Genomic DNA, 24,183 nt, shown 5'->3' with positions numbered 1-24,183 from the left:
TTTTGCCCTCTCATTTGGATTATAAAGCAGACTTTCATCTTCTGCCTTGTCATTCCTTTAATCTTCATCAAAGCAGCAAATGCTACATATACTGTTGCCACATTGTTGTTTTGTTGTTTTTGTTTTGTTTTGTTTTTTTAAAAAAGAAACAAAACCCCTCTCTAACTCACAGCATGACCCCAGAGACTGTGGAAAGGTAGAGAATGGGCTCTGGTAAAATGTGTGACTATCTTGAGGAGAGTTTCAATGCCTGTCTTAAATGTCTTTTCACAGCTTCAACTTGGAGTCTGTCCATTCCATGTATTGACTTAGAGACTCTTGATTTAACTACAGCATGGCCCTTGAGGCTGGAGATGGTCTGCTTGTTTCCAAAGCTTGTTAGCATCCCTAGATTGCGGAGACTATGCCATCTAACGGTCTGAGTTCAAATCCAGCAAAGCTCAGAGTGGTTTCTGAAACCCTTGGAGATGAACAGATTTTGCACATGATTGACTCCCCCTTTCCAGTGGAAAAGGGCCTACAAGTGGACAAGAAGCAGACCTACTGTTTGGTAGCTCCTTTCTGGTGGGAAATAAGGCAGGAGTTTTCATTTCCATATAATAAGAGAGGAAGCTAAAGCTCAGGGCAATTTATTTCCAGAATCTGCCTCCTAGTCTGGAGCAGAGCTGGGGTCAGTGCCAGGAGGCCTGACTGCCAGGCCAGTCTCTCCCAGAAATGAAGAGACCACTGGACCATAGAATGATTCAGATTTGAAGGGACTGATCCACCTCAAAGCCAACTTCCAAATTAGATGAAGTTGCTTGGAGCCTTGCCCATTGCGAAGACAACTTACGGCTTGGGTGATGCCAAGACAAAGCCCCTCAATGGGGAAACCATGGGTGGTAGCAAATTCTCTGTTCCTGCAACAAATCTGCAGTCTAAAACCAGCCAAGGATCCTCATGTTGTGCCCAGTTCAGCTGTTGACTTTCCAGCTGCTCTGATGCCCCAGAGGGCTGTTTGCCATGGGGGAGAGGAGCAGCTGGCTGTGCTATGTGAAATGTCTGTGTTTTCCCAAGATACCCATTGTCTGTCTGCAGCACCAGCCTCCACCCTACTTGCTCACTCAGCCGTGGCTGATGTGTCTTTAATTAAAGAGGAGGAACAATTTGAGATTTCATTTTCTTTTCTCAACCATATTTCCCATTTCCATCAGAGTTTGCGGGGCCCTTATTTTTGTCTTGTAGTTTTGCTGGGGGGCCTTCAGTTTATGGTGTGTCTGCTCTAAAATAAGGAAAAAATAGGAAAAAATAGCTTGTTTTGGGCTGGGGAATTAAGATCCTGGGTCAGATGGCTGCTACGGTCATTAACATATTTACATTTTTGCTTAAGAGCCTGGTTGAGGATCAAGGGAGTTAAGGGTGATTGTCATTGAAATGCAGAGGAAACCTTGCATGAAATTGCCGTTAGTGTCCTATTGTTTGGGGGGGTGAGGGGGTGCAAATGGCCTTCCTCATCCCTGCACCGGTTGTGTTGCTCTTGTCTGCCCAAATAGATGGGCAGAGGCAGAAGTAACTACGCTGAAGGAAGCCACTGTGCTGACTTAGCTGCTGGGAGGCTTTGCCGGGAGAGCACTCCCTGTGGGGCTGGACCTGGCACTCAGCACAGCCATGCTGCTGGCTGCCAGTCATCATCTGTCCTCTCGGTGAGACAAAGGTGCTCGGCTGGGCTTGTGGGACAACTGGCCCTTAACAAGATCATCATGGATAAATACATGATGCGTCTAGCAAAGGTCAGTTGCCTCTTTTATAATTGATGGACCCGAGTGTTTGGAGTGTGCGCACATTGTTTTTGCCATGTGTGGGGACACATGTTCTGCAGGACCAGCTCAACCCCTTGATTTTTGTGGCTAGCTGTGATATCAGAAACAGGCTTTGAGGCAGTTTGAAGTGTTTGGATGGATTTTGAGTGCTGTGGTGACAGATGAGATTTTTGTATGCTGAAAAAAAGTTGTTTAAACATAAATAAGAGAAATCCCTTACAGCTGGGGTTTACGGTAAAACATTCTGTTCCAGGTTGTGGAAACAGTGGTCTAGTCCTGCTCTGAGGCAGGCCTTTTTGGTTCAGATGCCAGTTGTTCATTGTTTACCTCTTAACTCTTCCATGCTGTTGAGATCCACCATTTTAATTCAAACCTATTTCTAATTAGTATAATTAACTTAGTGCCAAAAAGAAAATTATACATAGTAACGTGAAAGAGGAGAACAGGTTCCCTAGCACATTTACAGTACTGAAAATACTAGCCACCTTCTGCCACTGCTTTGATTTCGGTGGGACAAGCAGCAAGACGGTGAGCTGAAGGAGGAATGCTGTTGCCTATTGGTGTAAGAAAGAAGCATCCTTGGAGCAGAGGCTCATTCACGGCCACCAGACAGGCTTCAGCTGTCTGTCCATTTGGAAAGCCAGCAGCCAGTAAGAGGTATGGACAGTACCATCTTGAGTGACAGGATTGTATCTGCTCTAGTGCTAGGGAGTCTGGAGTCATTAGTGTGTCCTTGTGGACTGGTTTGAAGCTCTGAAGTGGTTGTGTAATTTCTGTTCTTGATTACAAAATGTTTCTTTTTGGAGTGCTTTGAAGCAGAACAATCTGGGAAAAGTGGTTTGTGATCTGAGCAGCTCTTTTGTGCTTCGGGAGCCTGTGTGCTTCAGCTCTGTATCTCTTCTGCCCTTTGAAGGAATAGCCGCGTTCCCCACTGCTGTGACCGTTGGTCTTTCCTACAAAGTCAAACAGGGAGCACACAGCACGGGGGAATAGTTCCATGCTTCAGTCACTGATCCTGGCCCTCAAAGTAGGGAGGCATTTAAGCCTTCAAGGAGCAAATGGTTTTGTCCTAGACAAAGATAGGTTCTGACATCTTAAATGTCAAGATATAGTTAAAGTGGTGCAGTTAAGTAAGATGTTGGTTAGGTCAAATGTCTTCAGGAAACAAGGGTGAACACAGCAGTATCTGTGGGACTGCAAGGTGTTAGATCCATTCACTGAATGACTCATATCCCAGCTTCTGCAAATTCCCCTTGAGAAAGGTCATCTCAGGTATTATGCTAGTAATACTTTATTTCCTGGGTATCTGTGCCTCTGGGATTGGGCACTGCACACTTAAGCTGGCTTGGGAGTCCCAGCAAGAGCCAAAAAGCATCAGAGCTGAGCCTGAGTGGAGAAGCCCTGATTTTGGGGTTGGTTTTAGAATTTGATCTGTTAACTCAAAGCAACGGAGTGGGCTGACTGGAGTGGGGGAGCTAAACTTCTCCAGGGATTAATATTGAGCCGTTGTTTAACAATAAACGGCTGGTGAAATCCACCTTTGGCTCTGGGTGCCAGCTGTCAGGAAGGTACATCCAGGCAACCTCGCAAGGACAGAACAACCCTTGGCAGAGGGCAGGGGAGAGTGCCTAGCTCTGACTGTCCACAGGTCGCTTGGTTTGTCTTGTTTTGTGTAATCATTTGCCCCAGCAGCTTCCTCACAGAGGGGCTGCTGCTTTGATGAAATAGCGGACCAACCCTGCTCCAACAAAGGGCTGTGATCTCAGGTTAGACAGCTCCTCCTCAACAAAGCAGCCAGTGATAGCAGAGTCGCCAGGAGCAGCAGGCCAAAGGTGCTCAGGTCAGAAGGAGACGGAGCCAGATCCTCACACGTGGGCACTGTGTCCTCTAAACAAGCTGCCCATGCCTGAGACCGGTCTGTTTCATGGCTGCTCTGCTCACTGCAGAACAGTGCCAGCCCTACCGCTGGCAGGCTGCATCCTCTGCCACATGCCCCTTCTCACCTCCTCCCTTGCCAAGGCAGCCTTTACTCTGCCGCATCAGATTGGAGGCCCGGCGCCTGTTCAGTTTTTGTTCTCTGTTAGGAAAGAGCGAGGATTGTCAGGACCTTTTTGGCTTTGCCAAGGCCTTTTATGTCCCAAATGTTTCCATGAAAAGACTCCTTCCTGACCACGCTGCCCCCTGACAGCCATTCAATCCAGTCAACAAGCTTGATATCATTATCTACAAAAGGAGGCCAGTGGGTACCAGGGTCCTCACAGCCAAGTTTGGGAAATCAAAGGCAAATCTCCCAGCAACAGAGAGCTGGTGGAGATCAGACTGCACCCAGCTAGTGCGGGCTGGTCTGGCAGCTTGCATCCACTAGTTTTCAAAGCACAAAAGAAATGCATTTGGCATTGTGCCAGTGCTGGCTTTGTCAGGGCTGGGGCTGTGCCTGCCTGTGAGCTGGCAGCCCCTTGCAGAGTGCCCTGGGGAGCTCAGTGTAGGTTAGAGGCCGCTGGAAGCAGTAGTAAGTTTGAACAGCCGTGCAAAGCTGTCTCTTTTCGGTCAGTGGCATTTTTAGGAGATTAACCACTTAGTCTGAGGGAAAACAGTGATGTTTTTGGTCAGAGTGGGATTCACTCCAAATCCCACCTGGGACTTTCCTTCTAATGACTCTGGTTTACATTCTGAAAATGGCATGTGGCTGCCTTGTCACTTTTAGTTTGACATAATGTTCATCTGCTTTGCTCCCTGTCCAAAGACTTTCTTTCCAATCCATCTTAAAATAGAGAGCTCCTTAGCAGTGAAAGCACTTACCATTTTGAAGGCATCTGTAGAGGTGATCTGGAAAGGTGACTGTCAGAAACACTGAGCACAGAAAGGGCTTGAGGAGGGATGGCATGTTCCTGTATTGCAATTGTGTTAGGAAATATAGGAGTAAAACTGTTTTCAGTATGTTTTATCTCACAGTCTGCATCTCTGGTTTGCTTGATAGTCCAGATAGAGAGGCATATAAAAAATAACCAAGAGAAATGATGATGCAGAGGGAAGGAAGGTGAAGGGAGCTGACTTAGCTGAAGCTTGGGTGGAGATGGGGTGATGGTGTGGATGATGCCTGGGTTCACCCTCTCAGCAGCAGGGTGCTTTGCAGTCCCTGGGCAGTGAAAGGAAGCTGGAGATGGGGTGATTGCAGGGCAATGCATCACCAAAGCCTAGAGCAGCCCCTGGGGTCACTGTGGGTCTGCAGTGGGTGATGAATGCGTGGGAGGGTAGAGTTGTGTGTAACGTGGAACGGTTAATTCTGGCACTTTCCCCTCCTATCCCAGTTTGATCCTGACAACACTGGCTACATCAGCACTGAGAAGTTTCGCTCCCTTCTCCAGAGACACGGCTCGGAGCTGGACCCCCACAAGCTGGAGGTCCTGCTGGCCCTGGCAGACAGCAACTCTGAGGGGAGGATCTGCTACCAGGACTTCGTCAACCTGGTGAGTGTTCCGGCTGGCAGGGCCTGTCAGTCCTTGGCTCTGCTTAAAACACTGGCTGTGGAGGGACAGTCTCTCTCCCTCCGTCCCTCTATGAACACCAGTGTTTGCTGTGTCCCTGCATCACATTCTGCATGGGCTTGCTGAAGCATTCAGTGGTGACTGAACTCTCAAGCCAAGAGTCAAGTTGCTGCTGATTTTTCCAGAGAAACAAGTTTGCATGGGAAGAAACTGTGGGAGCTGTTGTAAGAGGAGCATGAAGAAATGGTTGCTGCTAGTTTAGAGGCTTTTGATCTCAATATCAGTTGGTAGCTGTCATAAGGAACCATTTTTTTTGCAAGCAGAGGTCTGTCAGTCTGGATGTCTCCTGTTTTATCTAGAGATTTCACCACTTCTAGACAAAAATATATAGATAACGTTGTGCTGACTTGCTGGGTTGAGTCAGATTGCACTGCTGGAGGCATCAACAGCAACAGGGATAAAGTGTTTCTAGGTCATATTCACTTTATCCCAGGTGAGTTGTCTCAGACTGCATGAGTCATGATCTGGATGGCTCTCTATCTCTATTAATGAGTCAATTAGTGAAGAGGTCTCTCTGTTTCTTGTCAAGGCAGTTTGGCCAGTCAACACAGATGTAGACATGTGTTGTTAGATGCCCGGTTTGGCCTAGAAATGTTGTTTGCAAGATAGGTATCTTGAACAGTGGCCATTCCAGGGGCTTTGCCCTGTTCTTGCTCTGTCATTCCTCACCTGAGTCCCAGAAGATTTAGTGCAGCAGTAAGAGAAACATGGGTGACAAAGTCCATGAGCAATGAAAGTGAGTGACATCTCTTGGGTTTCGCTGGAAAGCTGGATGTGTTCTTGATGCAGAGTATAATAATTTGCATCTCTGTGTGTTCCTGCAGTCAACATGGGGATTTGATCCCTCCGTTGGTCATGGTCACTCATGCATGTGTTCTTGGTTTAGAAAGAAAGTGTCTTCCATATGTCCTGTCTTCATGTTAATCAGAAAAATACGATAACAGGGCACAGCTGTCAAGGATCCAGGTCACAACCTCAGTCAGGCCGTGGTCAGTGTGAAGGTGAAATTACTGTGATGCAATGACATAGATCTGCTGTATCTAATCAAGCTGTCTTGTTAGCCCCTTGCATGTATTTAGGTACACAGTAAAATAAATGTAGCAACTATTAAACAGATCACAGTGAGTGTGAGGTTTTCCTCAGCTCCAGCTTAATAAACAGTGTGGTCGGTGGTACTCTGTGATCAGCAATGTGTTTATAGTAACAGCTGCTTGTTCTACAGTTTAGTGTATTTAAAGTACCATGCAAGCGTTCGCTAATTGAGCTGCACAACACTTAGGTAGCAGGAAGAGGTATAATCTAATTTTTTTTACAGAAATGATGGCCTAGGGTCAGCCAACTCGTTGGCAACGGGCTCAGGAATAGAACTGGGCTTTTTCCTCCCTCCTCACTCCACTGAGCTCAGAAGCAGCACAAGCTAATGAGAGGCAGGTGGGAGGTGAAAGGCTTGAACATCCTCCTCCTTTGGGCAGTAGGAGATCATGCCAGCTCACACCCACCTGACGTGATTTCTGCAAAATGGCAAATTTCCTTCACTACTATTGAATGACTCCTGTAAAGAAGCCATTGATTTTTCTGTCATCAGTCCCTCTGTCCTCATCTGCATTTTTTGCACTTTCTAATCAATAGGCAGTGCAAATGCCAGAACATTAAACTACTTGCAAATGACATCTCTCTTCTTACTTCTCCTCTAGTTGCTATTGATTTCCAACATCGAAACTTTTTAGGGCTGCTTCTCTTTTCCCTGGTTTCCTGCCCCAAAACCTTCCTTTTGAACTTCCTGATGGAAAGAAACAGCACAGTTGACACAGAGTCAGTGTGAAATTAGTGATTTCCTTCACTTTATAGCTGTCGATCCAGGAAACTATGTGTGATGGTGTGTAAGTGCATGCTTGTGCTTGATGATCACCTGTCTCTGCTTTTTGCTCAGGTTAATTTGTCTGTTTCAGTAGCTTAGCAAGAATTGATCTGCTCCCAAAAATGATGGTGCTGAATGTGGGGAAGGGAAAGGCTGACCTTTTATTAGATCCACAGAGGTTTTATAAGCATGACTCTGTGTGTGGTTTTCCTTTTCTCCATCAATATTCATGAACAAGTACTCTGACATGATCAGAGAATCTCATGGCGTCCCAAATGTGTCCAAGGTACTGAAACTTGGAGCAAGAGGTAAAATTGCATTAATAAAGCTCTGGCCACTGGAGAGGCCTTGAGGGGAGGAGTGGGGCGGGGTATCAAAGATATGCATTACAGTGCAGTTGTCAAAGCAGAGGTGTGGAAGGAAGGAGACTCCTCTGTGTGTGTGTGTCTCACAAGCAGCTCTTTTGGTTTCTTTCCAAGCATGGGGATGGAAGGAGCTGATGAGCTGCCTGCTCAAGCTACTATGAAAAAAATTAACTCTATCCCAGCCAAAACTAGTACAAACATGCAGTCTCACAGAACCCAGCAGAAAGTAGGGTTTAAGCACTGGGCATCAAAAGAACTCTATCTTCAATGGTCAGTTCCTGGGATATGATATCCTCTCTGTTTTTTCTGTCAGCTTTGCTAATGTTGATAAAAATTGAGCAGGGATTTTTTTCCCCTTTTTTCAGCCGTGTAGAACCCTTGGTCTTTGCTGGGTTCCCTGGAAGTGTGACAGAACGTGATGCTACTTATTCTGCAGGGTGCTTGGCCTACTTACTAGAGAGTCTGATGCCGAGAGCTGCTCTTAGTGACCACAGAAACAGCTGTAACTCTATGAAATTTTTATTTCCAGAAGGCACTACAGGCCATAAACCTCACAGAGCAATAGTGTTAACACTGTTTCCTCCAGGGTGCTGCATGTCCCACAGAGGGCAGTAAAAAATGCTGGCACCCATATGCTCCAACATCATCATGAGCACCTAGAACTCTGCCTGCTCTTTCAGACACTGTGATACCCAACTAAAGGACTGCTATTGAGCAAAGCTGTGTTATCCCCTGGTGTCCAAAGTGTGTTGTGAACTTCTAGATGCACCAAAAATGTAATTCTAGGACTCCTCACCTTAATAAGGAGACCCAGATATACCCCCACAAAACATATGCCTGTTTTCAACTCAGCAAAGCAGCTTAAATTTCTGAAATTGAAAATTTTACAGGATGAGAATAGATGCTAGAAATCACTCAGTAAATAATTCGAGTAATGAATAAATTCAGGGAAGCTGAAGACTCCTGGTGTGATCTGCAAACAGAAGAGGCTGAAAAAAATCAGATAGGCAACTCATTGGGAATTATTTCTCCTCTGTACATATGAGATTTATCTCACATGGTTATAAAACACAATGCTGCCATCATATCCATTTCTGTTTCTACACTAGGGCTTGCAAGAATGGGAGAAAGCAGTTTCAGATGGGATTTCTTACCCTGTGTCTGAGACAGTGCAGAATAACAAAAATGTTTCCTGTACAAGTGGAGGTGTCTTATGCATTTCTGTTGTCTGGTTGCTTTTCTGCATTGTGAAGAGGGATGCTAAAAATGCACAGGGAAAATTCTGGCTATGGACAGCATAGGCCACAGGAGGAGATAATGAACAAAGCTGTTTAACTAACTTTGCTACTTTTAGAGAGGAGACAAGCCAGGAAGTAATTATAGTTGAGATGTTATTTGCTGGGATCCTGGCTGAACAGCAGTGGCTGCTGGCAGTGCTGGACTACTTCGCATAATATCCTGTGAACTGTAACAGAGCTAAAGAGCAGAGCAGTGAGGCCCTGGAGAGACTCAGTCTCTTATTCTCTGGCTAAACCTTCCTTGTCTTCTCTGCCTGGGAATGTGAATTGTTGCTTTGGACAGGCTGGATCGTGGCTTTACCACCTCCTCACCCTCTCGATGTGTTCCTCTTTAGACATGTGAGCAGAAGCAAGGGGGTGCAGTGGAGCTTCTGAGACTTTACTTTGCTTGACGGAGGGGCAGTATGGAGCCATACTCAGGCTGTGGTGGTAGCTTATATTCTCTTGTTGTGAAAATCAGGTAGGTAACTCCTAGCCTTGCTCTGGACAAGGAAAAGTTTTACAGAACCTTGTGTTTAATAAAGCAGCTTTTGCTAGAAAAGTAAATCACAGTTTATACCGAGATTAAAGCAAAGTCCATTCTGCAGCCCAAGAGATTTCTTTGCCAGTGCAACTCTACAGATTACTGCTGAAACAAATGTGTTGTAAAAGCTGACCTCAGTGCGTTCAGTGTGGTCCAGATTGGACCTGCCAGCATGGGACAGGAGGACTTGAGAAGGGAGTGTGGCTGTCCCCCACTCCAACATGGTCACTACCCTGGGAGGTGTCCCTAGCGCACACTGAAGGTCTCTCCATCCCTGCTACGGATTTCACATTCAAAGGGCAGGACTGGAAGTCAGGTGGACCTAAGTTTTGTTCCTGGCTCTGCAACAGACTCACTCTGAAACTTGTGGAAGCCTGTCTATGCTTCATGGGTTTGTTTCTGCAGCAGGTGGAAGGAGGTAAGAGTTGCATCTCTTTTGGGGTTCACAATTTTGGCAAAGTCAATGGCAGTTCTCCAGTGGAAGAAGAGCCAGGTGCTGCGGAACCAGCTCTCTGACGAGCATTTTGCTTGAGGAGCTGTGTTGGGTCTAGAAGAGCTGAGGACAAATGCTGTTCCCTGAAGGCAACGGTATTTCAGCATGTTTGGGAGGAACCGGTAAGCTCTGAGACAGAGCTCATGTGACTTGGGAAAAACAAAACACTGCTGCTTCCAACAGAAATGTTTAGCTGTAGCTTTGTAGTAACTTGAAGCTGATGTAGCATCTCAGTAGTGAGCAAAATATATTAACTAATTAAACGCACATCCTTTGTTTTCCAGATCAAGAATTAACACCCACCTTGCTTTCCCTGGCCTTGCTTGGCTTCTAGGGACAGGCTAAATTCTACCTTACTTTCAGTGAACAACACACTTTTTTTTTAAGCACTGTGTAACAATAATCAGGTCACCCTAATCCAAACTTTGCTGGCGCCAGCATGCTTTACCCTCCAGAGAAAGATTTCTTTTAGTTTTTGTGATTTCCTCTCTGGCTTGCTCAGTGTGCTGCCAGACTGCAAATACTGCCTCTTCAAGTAAAGAAATAAATGAACAACACACGGCTAAGAAATCTGCAGGCTAAGAAATCTGCAGCCTCTGCTCTTCCTCCTCACGAGTGACAGATACGCAGGTCTATTGGCCATCAGAGAAGGTGAGAGGAAGATATCTTTGCAGAAGTTTCTTACTTCATGGAAGAGGCCGGAACATGATTAGCTGTTGGTGGAAGGCTGTCTTGTGCTATAGGCTGTCAAGCTGGATGTTCAAAGGGGCAGTTCTTATGTCAAAATATTGCTGGAATCATAAAAATAAGATAAAATATGGGAGGTGAAGGAGATGAAGTGACTACCCAGAGTCTTATGGTCTGTCTATGCTAGTGAATGCTGTAGAAATACAAAGGTTAAGATTTAGATGCTAGCTTTTCTGTCTTTGACGGGGTGATCTGTGTAGGCATTTGAAGAGAAAGCAGGACTGGCTGAAGGGATAAAATACTTTGGAATTGTGTTACAATCCACAAACAAAAACAACGAGTCCAAAGTGGGTCCTGGAATGTTTTAAGTGGGAAACAAGCTGGTTCAATGGAGGCTTTGACTTGCACTTTACAGCTTCATCGGTCTATAGAAACTTATTTTGTGGCTTATCTTTGTGGCTTAAAGAAAAAATATAGCAAAATAATGAATTCCCACTCTAGTTTTAATGCTTTCATAGACTTGTAAGAGTCTGTAATGCAGTATAGAAAGATACTTAAAGATGCACTCAATTTAAGGACAATTAAACTTAAGCATGTGCTTAGAACAAGCTAATGCCTTTGCACAGCCCTGAATTGAAGCCCTATGGGTGTGGAATTAGCGTGCTTTGATTTAATGAAGTTGTGTTGGGAACTTTCCCTTCTAGACAACTTATTTGAAACGTGGTAAGGATAAAACCTCTAAAATGCCATTGACGGTGTCATTAAACGGGGTTCTCTTGAGGCTGTTTCAACCTTATCAACTGTAGTAGGAAGTGGGGAGTGAGGTTGTTTTGCTCTTTTTCTTTAAAGAGCCAGTGGAGTTTAATGAGATTTTAAACTGACCTATGAAACTAGGAATTAGCAGTCCTGTTCCACAGGGGGATGGCAGTTTTCTCTCTGGACTCCACAGTGCTTTTCCCTTTGCTTTGTGAAAGGCACAGCATGTAGGCTGCTAGCCATTAAAATACATGTTGTCTTAGAGGCTGCAAAGCTCTTCCATCTATGAGAGGTTTTTTCCTTCTTTTTTTTTTTTTTTCCCCCAGGGTCATGTGTGTTTTGCAATTGTTCTGCAGGCCTTCTGCTGGCCACGTATGCCACTAAAAGGGGGCATTAAAGCACCTTCTCTGACTTATGAGTTTTTCTTTTGCACAGATCTCAGAGGTAGCAGCACACCCTGCCTATCAGTAGTCACCAAATGAAAAGTTCACATTGTTTGGGTTTGTGAAAGGACTTTTCTCCAAACTCTCAACGTGTTGTTTTATCTTAACAGAGCATAGGTGGGACATATCTCCAGCTAGGCATAGGATTTAGTAGGCAATAGCCAGCCGTGTCAGAAGGACCAGTTCTGCAAGGTGCTGAACCCTTCCTGCTGGTCCCTTAGCTCCCTATTCCCTCTTGCTCTAACTCCAGCGTGCTTTTCATTGCTTTTCAAGGCTTCAAAAGTAGCTGCTTATATTTTTCTTAAGACATTTTTCAATAATGCATGGCTGGAAGCCATTTGTTCTTATTAGCCACTTCCGTGATAAAAGCAAGGCTTGGTTCTGTCCCTTGTGGGGACACTGTGTGTGCCCGTAGATTTTTCATGGCCGTCCTTTCTGCTTTGAAAGGTGAGTAACTCTTGCCTTTGCTGTTTCAGTGCTTACAATGGTAACACTTTTACTTGGGATACTTCCTCCAACCTGGCTTGAACTGAAATGAGGGGAAACAGTGCAAGAAGAGCTGTAGCTAGGAAAAGAGAGAACTTTTTTTAAAGGAGAAAACATTGAATTTTATATTTTGGCTTTGTGAGTTTCTATGGGACAGCACCAGGAGGGCTTTATTATCTTTGTGGAGGTGAGCTTTTAAGAAGTTATGTACTGTATTCTCTCTGTCAGATAACGTGGAGGTGAGAGAGGTCCTTTAAACCATGGTTTGCTTGGGGTTTTTTTAATGGTACTTAGAAGTACTTTGTAGCACAGTCATAAAGTAGCTATAAATTCCACTTCCAGTGTCTTTGGATGTCCTTTACTGAACCAGCTGACAGCCTGCATAGCAGGCTTAGGTGAACAAGGTGTTGCAGGAACTGTATATAATTCTTTATTACCTGAGTCACTGGGAAGATAAGCAATAAAGCTTAAATCTCCAATTCTCAGGGGAATCCCCAGGCAAGACAAAAGTTTGCCCAAATTAATATCTCCGCTTTCTGCTAAAGCCTTGTTCACTTCCTAGTGAGTGTTTTAAGCTTAAAAGGCTATTGCAGAATGACCCGGGACCTCAGTTCTAGTGGTCTTGTCCGGTGTTTGTCATTTTGTTCTCACTGCTGCTAATCTGGAAAGGTTTGTTGCAAGCAAAGCTGCAGGTTTTATAGCTCTATTTCTTCCTCTCTGTGCTTCCAACTAGCTGTGCTGTTGAAGCAGGGCAGATCCTCTGCCAAACATCAAGAGGACTCCCATCTGGAGTCCTCTGGAATGTCCTTCAGCTTCCAATGAGACAACCCTTTAAGTGCTCCCTCTGTTCTTGATTCACTGTCTTGGCTGAAAGTATAGGATTCCTGAGATGTCTTCCTGGCCTTTATTCAGAGGTATAATAATAAATGTTTAATTAAAAAAGGTTTGAAAAATCTCTTACTTCAGTATTTGATCTAATATTATGCTATAATGAGTAAGGAGGAGGTTTTCTCAAGAGATAGATGAGAGCGGTCATGTGATTCTGTCCTTATCCATCTCTTACTTCTCAATGTATTAAAGCCCTTACTGAGGTGCAAAGTTCTTACTCCAGGGAGCATTTCCAGGAGCTGGATACCCCTTCTGACAAATGTGCCTCACACTGCCTTCATGTTGTTTTCCTTCCCATTTTGGAGAAAACTGGTGATTTTTGATGTTCCAAGAGCCATGTGCATTTCCTGAGGGGGGAAAAAAGCCATCAGAGGGCCAGGTGAGTATCCTGAAACTTAATAACTGGGATGCAAGAGCTTCTTTTGGAGTGTGTTCAGCTTGTACATTGATCTGAGTCCATTAGATACTGGCTACACGGAGCAGCAGAAGAGAGAACTTTCCTGCAAGTGAACTAGTCTGGCAAATAATCATTAGACCAATTAAAGTGGAGCTTAGCATAGAAATTTCCATCCTTAACTGTGATTCCTCAGCTGTATCCAATCATGTACAGTTGAAACTTGAAGCACGATGTCAACTTAAATGGTTGTTTTAATTGTGAGTGGGAAATGTTACAAAGATATTTTAAAAAAATTTTGCTTCAGAAAATTTAGTTTGGATTCATTTCAGTTGTGGAATCCTTCCCAGCACCAGTGAAAAATGGAACAGGTGTTGGGTGGTTTGAAGTTTCAAACTTGCTGTGTTCTGACACAGTGTTATTTGAACCACAATGTTAGTCTTGTCCTGCAAGCAGTGTTCTTGCAATTAACCTTGAAATCTGAATGTGGTTTACCTTTTCTAATGGAAGTGCTGGAAGGTCTAAGCCTGGCACATTTAATAGGAGTCCAGACAAAACCTTGAGCAGGGAATATCCCTGCAATGACCAGGATAATTTATTTGGTCTCTCCTGCCTCTAACTTTTCTTGAATCCCCGGAGTAAACCGCTGCTTGATCAGAGCAAATCAGGATGTTGGTATTTGCTTTTTTTTTCCATTTGATACTGTTTGGGAAAGTGCTACCAGGTTGGCTCAGAGGATGTGAACATCTGCGACAGATGAACTTGATGCTGAGCTATGCATTTTGGGAGAAGCAGTCTTTACCCACATTAGCATTTTGTAGAAGTGCGGAGTGAGGGAAGGAAATAAATGTGAATCTTGAAAGCAAAATTGATTGGAAAGGCTGCATTTGTAAGTAAAGTGGGTTATAAAACTGGAGCTGACAGAGGCTTTTAAAAAGCTTGTGCTAACTTCTGATTTAGTGTTCTGTGTCTTGGAGGATCAGAGCTGGAGAGCTGAATGCATTGCCTGTCACAGTGTTGTGCATGTTTAAAAATAGCCGCAGACCAGCCTCAAAGATACCAATACATAATGGGCAGAAATCCATGTTTTTCAAAACCTCCTGAGTGAGGCTGAATAAACACCATAAAAAGGGTACTGGGCCCCACTCAAGCCATGAAACTGGAGATGGGGAAATGCTACATGACTTGGCTATTGATTATCTGGGGCAGCAACAACAGTATAGATAGGCAAGAAACCCAGGGGAACTGGTCTACCAGTGGGAATGGACAGTTTCCATTGCAAGTTGCAGATTATCTGAGACTAGTTTTAGATTGGCATGTGTCCTGAAGAAAAGCAGGGCTTTGTACTTTACCAAAGTTTAGCACTGTCCCACACTAGATGGTAAGGACTCTTATCCTAAATTTTGACATTTTCAGTGTTGAAGTCAGGTTCAAATCTAAGTAGGAAAAAATTTTCCTTTCTGGCTGTCCTTTGAGCAGAGCTGTAGCACTAAGCCTTGTTTTGTCTGGTATGGTAATACCAAAGGGCAGAGGTGGCAGGGCATGGTTACCAGTCATGTCAGCTTGGCTGTTTTGCAAAGGAAATTTCTTTCTCTCTGCATAATAACTTTTTGCAGGCATGAAGGACTAAGGGAATGTGGTGTTCCCCACCGCTACCTTCATTCCCCACATACTGTTTGCTGTACCCATCCGCCTGCAGCTTTAATATCATGCTCATTAAAGAAGTCCCAGATCAATTGCATGAAGAGAAGTGGGGTGGGCTGCCCTGAGCTTCTGGAGCCGTAGTAATGTGCAGGCCAACAATGGGCCCAGTGTTCTTTCAGCTGATGATTAAATACTTGGCTCATAAATACCAATATTATATAATTCCGAAATTAAGTCAGCAAATTGTGACCATATGGGAGACTCTCTGTTTGGGAAGATTTGAGTCTTCCAAAGTCAGTCTGAGGAACAAAATAGGCTTCTCATCAAGGGTTGGTGAGAACAACAGTAGTGACTTAATCCTCTGTCTCTCCTCGTGCCCATGACCTCCTAGCTTGAGATTAACAGCGCGATCCAAAGGCCTGGGGGGTTATGTGAGTAGGCCCAGGACTGTTGTGTTTGCTTGAGCCCTGGCAGTCAGCTGTGCTGCCTCTTTGGAGATCATTTCCTCATTAGTGTGATGGGCAATGATTGCAGGTAGGGGACCAGCAGGATGTCATCTTACTGAGAGGCCTAATTTTAACAGGTGCTCAGTACGTCCAGTCATCCACATCTTAGTGGATTGTGGGGGCTTTTCAGCACGTGTGGTATGCTCCTGACACTGTGTGTCCCTGCCTCATCTGGGTGTAAAACCATGCCAAGGCTACAGCATTTAGAGGGAACCTGGACCTTCTTTCTATATCCTCTGTTCTAAAGGAGGCCTGACAAATATTTTTGTCCCTGCCTGAGGTGACAGGAGGTTTAGTCAGTGCTAAGAGCTCTGAAGAGCTAGAGTTGTAATTACGGGTACCAAAGGCTTTCAATTTTCTGGGTAAATTGAAATCCGGCGCCCACTGACACAGCACCTACTGTCGTTGGTGCAGGGAGTATCTTGCTCCTTGCCAGTCACGTTCCTTCCAAGCAGTCTGCTGGTGTGTCGCAATCTGTGAAGAATACACTTGGTGCTGGGTATCTCCATATGTTCTGCAAGACTGCCACAGTTCGCGACCTGCTCCATTTAATTTGCAGGCAGTTTTCTTGTTGCCTCTTTGCTAAAAGCTGATGAATTTTAACACCCAGTAGACCCTCTATCCTGGGACAGGATTCCAGCCACTTAAGTAGTTGACTTCAAAGGTATTTTCTATCTCTGAACACTTTGATCCCATGACCTCATATCTGAGTTAGCCATAAATGATTTCTCAGGCATTTCCTTTCGTTTGTATTGACAAACCCTTGAAACTCTTAATCCATTTATATGTTTTTCTGTGCCTATCTCATGGTATCTGGGGAGGTCTACCAAATATCAACTAGGAGGGAGAGGCTGTGCTTGCTATGCTTTGCTATGTGCATGCTGCAACAAGTGCAGTTGATGTGATACCTCCATACCTGTTGTTCAGAGAGGCTACCAATGGGCAGTGCCTCATAGCACATAGAAAGAACCTTTTTGTGTGTGTTGAGGCATACAAGGTCTTTCTGCAGCAGTCACACGTGCTCCCCAGAGAGCTATCAGCATTTTGCCCAAGGGCTTCCCTTGCTCTTGTAATATCAACATTCACTGCTTTCCTATCATTACCAGTTTAAATAATTCTTGGCATTTTATCATCCAGATGTGGCCAGAAACAACCAATATGGAACACCTTGTAAAAATAATGGGGTGTGAGAACAGGTAACTGAGAGAACAAAGCTACAACTGTCTTTCATCATTCCTTGGAGGAAATCACATTGTCATGAGCTTCCATTTTAGTTTCTATACGGGGTGTGGAAGGTCCTGTGGTTTATTTTCCTCTCTTGGAGGAGGAAGGTAGAGCTTTCTGCTGAACAAAAGGGCTTGAAAGCAGTGCAGCCTAGTGATCAGAGAAGTCCTGCAGCCTTGATTCTTCTAACTTTAGCATATGGCCTTGGGCAAGTCACTTAGCGTTGTGAGGTCCAGCTTCCCACCTCCCCAGAAGAGCCAGAGGCTTTGTTCATCTGAGGTGTGACTTCCACGGTGATAGTGCAATATCTCGCTTTATCAAAACTAAGACGACCCTTCCCTTCTGTTTCGTTTTTAGTATGTTGAGGGACACCTTCAGAAACATCATGCTGATGAATTTGCACTGCCCTTGCTGTTATTTGAGCTCTTTGGGCAGCATTAGCAGTAATGCAGAGCAGGACACTGGACTGATGGGGCTGTGCTGAATTCAGGCGATTGAACTAAGCAAGTCCCTTTTTGCCATGTTCAGCAATAACGGATGGGTTCAGCGGTGCCTGTGTTAGGATCCTCTGCTGAAGAGATGCAAGGAAATTTCTGTTACGAGCCTAGCACAGACACGAACGTCGGCAGCCTTTGGAGTTTCCTGCCCTTCTCTTTCACCAGTCTCTGCAGTGATGAGGTCATCATCTGCTGAGGGTGGTCAGCACTTCTTGATGCTGAAGTGTAATGATGATTTTCTTTGGTTGACTCTGGAAACATATTTTCCACAGAAGTGCTGCAGCAGGGAAAGGCGCTGACCATTTTGCAGTAGGCAGGAAAATCACACATACCACTGTAGTTGGAATAAGCATATCAGCAGCTTCAGACAACTGTCCAGTATCTTCATCTGTAGCAGGCAAATTTATAGTTTCAGTCTGAATTTATTCTCATCCACAAGAGGAGCAAAGCCAGAGAGAACAGGATGAACTCTGCGAGGGAGCATGCAGAGTACATCCCTGATAGGCTGCTCTGAACTAACCCCGAGCGAAGCTTTCTTCTGTGGACACAGTGAGGTCATTAAGTGGCTAAAGGTACCTTTTGAAACAGAGGTACGTCTGTCACCTACCAAAAAGCGTCTCACAAATGCTAAGGAAAGCCTTACACATGGTGGATGTTTCTCTATGAAAATACTGTCTTTCAATATGAGTGGGCTTTCTTAATGCAACAAAAGATCACCAACAATTTTTTTTCCCCTCATCTTCCCTAGTTTTAGATAAAAGCTTTTGGATGATAGACTTGAGAAGACCAGAAGAAAGATTTTTGTGGACAGACTTTTTTTTTCTTCTTTGCCTTTTCTGCTTCTTTTGCCAGAAGTGTTCTTTTACAAGTGTTTTATGTATGAATGAGCGAAAGAAAGAGAGCGCAAAGGAGAAACATCAAGAAAGGAGAAAGAGTTTTTATGGTAAACTTTTTTCTTACTAAAACAATTCAAAATGAACAACAACAACAAATTTTTTCCCCAGTTTTAAAGAACTTGAAATAGATCAGTTGCCTGTCAATGTTGCTCGCGTTGATGAATTTCTGCATTGGAGGGACAGGCTGCAAATGGAAGGCTAAGGAGGGATGGGCAGCTGCTGGGAGAATGGGTCGCAGTGCCATCACCTCAGATGGCCCCTTTGCTTTCCTCCAGTGATTAACAGGAGGTGGCTCCCTGCAATGATTACTGTGTTTTAAGCAGCTTGGTCCAGCTTGGAACAATTACCCGGCAGCCTGGGCACTGAGAGCACAAGCTCTGGGCTTTGCTTTCTTTGGGATATTAGCCAAAACCAGCATGATCCAAGACAACTGGAAGCCAGCGCTGTTGAACGTCATCTCTTATTTGGTTCTGGGAGACTGAAGATGCTGGTGGTTTCTGAGATCAGTTAGCAGTTCTCTCAGAAGAAGGACCAGGCTGTCATATTCACTTTGCTGCCTTTTACTGTAAAAGGTCCCCCTACAGTGGTCTTTTATGCATAGTTAGCCTTTTAAGCCTTCCTGCCAAAGATTCAGCCAGTACAGATAGTGACTCTAATGCAGCAGATTTGTTTGACATCAGGGCTAATTAGCAATTATCCAAATCTTGGAGCAAGCTCTTTCAGACCTGTTTCCCCCCACCACCAAGCAGACTAGGCATAAAATTCCATCTGCCTAATTTGCAAACACAATTGCTTTAATTATGCATCCAAATTGGGAGAGTGTGTGCTCAAAAAGATAGATAGCTAATTCTGTGCATGTAAGATGATAATGCATATAAAAATTAGCTGTATCCTCCAAAGCCTGCACCATCTCAAAACCTCCCCCTCTGAGGATATCTGTTTTAGAAGAAGAAATCCTTTCGTCTTGGAAGTTTACAGCAACTAAGACAGCCTGTACACTAGTTTAGTTTGTAGTTTTGTTGCTTGCGCAGTTTTGTTTTGCACAAAGGGATAATTTTCTTTGCCCAGAGCTAACTCCTGCCAACAAGGACCAGAACACAAGGGTTAGATGCTGTGAATGTACCTGCTGCTACATTCAATAAATTTTCTGCCCCAAGAGATGGCAAGTGCAGGGAAGCGTGATAGAGCAGGGGGAGCTGAGGGAAGGAGGACACAGGAATGTGGACCGTGATAATCAATGGTGAAGAGAGTGGATATAAGGCTGGAGAATGGGCCAGAGAGCTCAGCCAGGTGCATCAGCAGCCTCTGCTCTGCCTTGCCAGTGTTCTGCCCTGACCTCATTTATTGGCATCGTAATAGCAGACGCTGGTACTGGTTTTCCTCGCACCCCATATAGGTCACCCCGTGATCATCCTGAAACGTGGTTTCTGAAGCTCCAGCCTGGTGTTGGTTCTCCTGCCTGCCTGGATGTGGTGCTGCCAAACTGGTGCTAATCTCCCCAGATGGTTGTGCCAGGCCTTGCTTTGTCCTCATGGTTTCTTCCTTTGCTTTTTACCCAGATGAGCAACAAAAGGTCGAACAGTTTCCGCCAAGCCATCCTTCAGGGGAACAGGAGGCTGTGCAGCAAGGCACTGCTGGAGGAAACGGGGCTGAGCCTTTCGCAGAGGCTGATCCGGCATGTTGCATACGAGACCCTTCCACGAGAGATAGACCGCAAGTGGTACTACGACAGCTATACCTGCTGCCCTCCACCCTGGTTCATGATTACCGTCACTCTTGTAGAGGCAAGTACCTTAATTCCCTCTCTCTGGGAACCCACACCACACTGCCAAAGGCTTTGCTGGGACATGATCAAGGGCTAGAGTGGGACTCGTTTAGACCCAGACAAGGACAAGCACAAAGCTGATAGCCATTTTGGCTTACCTGTATGTGTAAGTGTAGACTGTGATCCTATCTGTGTGCAGGCGTGGTTATTAGTCATTGAAACAATTTGTATATGAAACTACACAATTTGGGAAATTATAGCAAAACTTTTTGAGGAGTGCAAATCTGGACGGTTCTAGGGAAACTGGTGATTCAAATAATGGAATTAGAAGGAAAATTCCTATACGGTTACATCTGTTCTGGGAATGGAGAGAAAAAGGAGGGAAGAGAAACTGTATTAAACATTCTGACCTGCTCATCTGTTGCCCATATGAGATCTTTGCACAGTTGCTGAGTGATGTACTGGAATAAGCACAGAGAAGAATATAATATGGCAGTGATCAGTAGGGTGCTGAGTTCCGCTGACTCAGTGGCTGGTGTGTTACAGAAAGCCATGTATAGTTATACCAATGTGTTGCAGGTTCCTCAAAACAGGGAACTCATGCTGTGTGAAGCTGTCAAATGGGAGAAAAATTATTGTACATTTGACTTTCTTCTCCGTGATTTTGAGCTACAAAGTGCTTTTCAGTGAGAGAAGGCATTTGCTAACCAAGGAATCTCCCTGCTCTTCTAGGTTGCCTTTTTTCTTTACAACGGAGTGGTATTAGACAGATTTGTGCTGCAAGTCACCCACCCCTTATACCTGAAGAACACATTACTTTACCATCCTCAGCTCCGTGCTCAGGCTTGGAGGTACCTAACCTACATATTCATGCATGCAGGGTGAGTACTTACAAACTGTGGAGATTGCCTACAGCTCAGGTTCCCCTGAGAGAGGGAGGAGGAGGAATTGACAGAATCGGCTCAGAAATAAATTTTTAAAAATCAATTATAAATTGCATATAAAAATCTGAAGCTGTTGTGGAGTGTTGGGCAATGAGGCGCAAACCTTCGCAGCTCTCTGAAGAGAGGAGGCAACATAAGGAACTTAACAGATGCTGCTCTTCTCCCCAGCAGTGCTGGGACCACACCTCCCTCTTATTGTGCACTTCCCAGTGTGTGCTTCCTAAAACTCACCAGTTCGAAGCCCAGTGTCCCTCTAGAGGAGCTGTGCAAGTGGTAGGACAAGTCTGCAAAGATGCTGGACTGGTATTTAAAAACTACATGGTGTATTCTTGCTAGATTTCCTAGTTGAGGTTGGAAAAGTCAATTAAATTCCCTGTGCCTGTGGTATGTCATCACTTAGTAATGTTGTCCCTTCTGTAGGGACTGAGATAATGCCTAGAAGCCCGAGTCAAGATTGAACTCCCATTTTGTACGCACTGTACAAACACCAGTGTTCCTGAAGAGTTGACAATCTCGTCTGACCAGATGGACAGAGAATGGTCCATCTAACGCAAAATGCAAAATGAAGGTGCACAGTAAAATGAATCCTCCTTCATCCTATGGGAGGTATGTAGCAGACTTGGGAAGAGAATATAAGGCGTGGGGATTCTAACTCTGTGCTTCTCAACTGTGCTAGTCCTCCCAAGATTCAAAGAGACTTAATTGTGTGATGTTTGTGATGCCATGGTGATGAGTGAGTGTCACAGGAAAGTTCACCCCTGTACAAAACACTCCACCACCTCTGAGTAGTTTCTCAGATCGTTATCTTCACACGTTCCTGGCAGATAATTGCAATTTTCTTTAATTCTGTCATTGAAAAATCACAGCAACAAGCTTTTTAGCAGTAGTTTATAGTTTGAAACTGGATAAAGACCCTTTGTTCTTAAATAGAAAGCCTATATTCCCATCCGTCAATGTTCTCCTATGAAAGGCCAGGAAGATCAAGCTGATCTTTTCCTTTTTCCATGTCTCTGATGGAAGACATGCTTATGTCTCTTTTCTGCCGTGGAATAACTGCCTCAGGGTGTAATTGCCCTTGAGCACAAGATGTGCCCCTGATCTCTGGATAAAAATCATAGGACAGAACAGACTCCACCCAAGGGGAGAGTAGGAAAAAATTTATAGATGAAACTTCTGAACGTGACAACATCTGTACTCTGCATGCTAAATCCCTCCAAAAAGTCCATTGTATACCAGTTTCAACCTGCAAGTGGAGGCTATTGGGCTTAAATGTGAGGCTGGTTATGTAAAATGAGAATTGGAAGTTTCCATTGCTGAGGACGTGGGGAAAACTGGGCTTGTAAAAGGAAGAAACACTTGATTTTTAACTACTGTTAGCTAATTTGTATCTGGGTTTTCTTCTGGTGGTGGTGGTGTTCTACTATATCATTTATGTAACTGCAGATTGCTTTGGGATACATTTGAAGAGAAGCACCTGCACAAGGACAATTTTTCAGCATTTAAATGTCTTCCAGTATCACCTGTGGCATGCTTTCCTAACCTGTGCAAGGTCCTGTAGCCGGCAGTACTTTGGCATTCTTCACACTTACTGGCTGAAAAATATCTCAGGATTATTTCACATCTGTGGCTGGCTCAGAGATGAAGAGTGGGGAAGGTGGTGTGCAGGAGACACATTGTTTTTGTGATGGATTCCAAGTTCTTTAGCTACGTAGCCTTCAAAACAATGGAGAGTCCCGCTGGAACAATAAAACCCATGATTTATCTGCACTATCTGGAGTTAGGATAAATGTTCATTTATTGCTAACTTCTGTCTGTTAAGCTCCTTTCATATCGGGAGAACAGATAAATCTTGGAAAGGTAATAACGTTTGTTAGTGGAAGCCCATCATTCTCCTTTCGTTTTCAAATGAGAGGCTAACACAATGCCATGGGGTCTATTGTTATCCTGCTTCCAGCTGAGACTTTAAAATGGTAATGTGGACCGCTCCTTAATTTAGTGCACTCGGCTTGTTTTTTTGAAGAGCAAGTGACAGCCTGAAGGTGTCAGAGAAGACAGCAGTTGCTAAGGCTTGGCTGGCTGTGCCTCTAGAAAGATTCCAAAAATGCATGGGCTGTGTGTTGGTCCTGATGGAAGGAGCTTTGTCAAGGGCTGAAAAGGCAGGCAAAGTTGTAAATTCTGCCCTTCTGCTTTCATGGAAAGCAGACGTTGATTATCTGGGGCCCACGCATTTGTAACACTGCCATAACAAATGACTTGCATTGATGCTCAGTCCCATTTGTTTGGTCCCGGGGAGGGAGAAAGTCTTTAATAAATCAATGAAATTGTCATTTCAAGAATGACGCATTCAGCACTGGCAAAGGCTAATTATATTTTATGGGTGCTTATTGACTCTGGAGCCTTCAAAGCTCTTAGCATGATGGGGAGGAGAAGTGAACGGGATTGCTCCTGGAAAGTCTTTTAAGAACAGCTGTGAATCAGGGCAGTCACTTTAGAGTCTAGGATAAACTTTGCTGAGCTCTTACAAAAGATTCCTTTGAAAAATAAGACCCAGTGCTTTGTGTGAAAATATCAGGTGCCGCCTCATGACGCTGACTGTGTGCCAGCCAAAGCTTCTTCCCTCCCCTCTGTAAAAGGGCACTTGGATGCTTTGACTCTTTTCTGTGATCTCAGTTTGACCTTTGCTGGTTGTTCCTAATTTAGTTCCTAAGTTCTGTGAACATGCAGGATCAGAATGGGTGCCAGAATATGCCCATGCCCAGTGGCTTCAAAAGTCTTGAGCAAGGTAATAAAAACACTCAGTTACATGCAGCAGTTTCCCATGATGACAAATTGCAGTGCTGAGTGTCTCATGAAGGAGAGAAATTTATCCTTGGAGAGAAATTCAGTGGTAACAAACCTATTAAGATATCCGGAAAGGACTGTTTCCTGCAGCATCATTTCTAGCAGTGTTTTCCGGTCCAACTTAAAATTCTTGTTTATGAGACTGTTCTGTCATTACTGCATCTCACCATCAGCATTTTTCTCTGATGTATATGGGAAATTGCTATGGTAACATGAAGAAAGACCAAAACAGTGAAAAATGCATGTAACTTAAACCAAAGATTGCTAGTGGCTGTCTGTGAGCAGTCCTTTTCTTGTATAAAATAGGATGTAGATTTTCAATGCATTAGCT

The 24,183-nt window shown here is 44.4% G+C and overlaps 1 protein-coding gene across 1 annotated transcript in view; it reads left to right on the top strand.

Annotated features, from left to right (window-relative positions):
* Window positions 1–403: 403 nt before the first annotated feature.
* RHBDL3 (rhomboid, veinlet-like 3 (Drosophila)) overlaps window positions 404–24,183 on the top strand; it is a 33,103-nt gene continuing 9,323 nt past the window's right edge. Inside the window, exons 1-4 of the mRNA XM_009323783.1 lie at window positions 404–550; window positions 5,108–5,266; window positions 19,862–20,086; window positions 20,800–20,948. Of these exons, the coding sequence (XP_009322058.1) occupies window positions 404–550; window positions 5,108–5,266; window positions 19,862–20,086; window positions 20,800–20,948 (680 nt within the window). The remainder of the gene's footprint in view (window positions 551–5,107; window positions 5,267–19,861; window positions 20,087–20,799; window positions 20,949–24,183) is intronic.

Source organism: Pygoscelis adeliae, unplaced genomic scaffold, assembly GCF_000699105.1.
Source record: "Pygoscelis adeliae isolate BGI_AS28 unplaced genomic scaffold, ASM69910v1 Scaffold75, whole genome shotgun sequence".
NCBI lineage: Eukaryota > Metazoa > Chordata > Aves > Sphenisciformes > Spheniscidae > Pygoscelis > Pygoscelis adeliae.
This window is presented reverse-complemented; position numbering and strand designations above follow the sequence as displayed.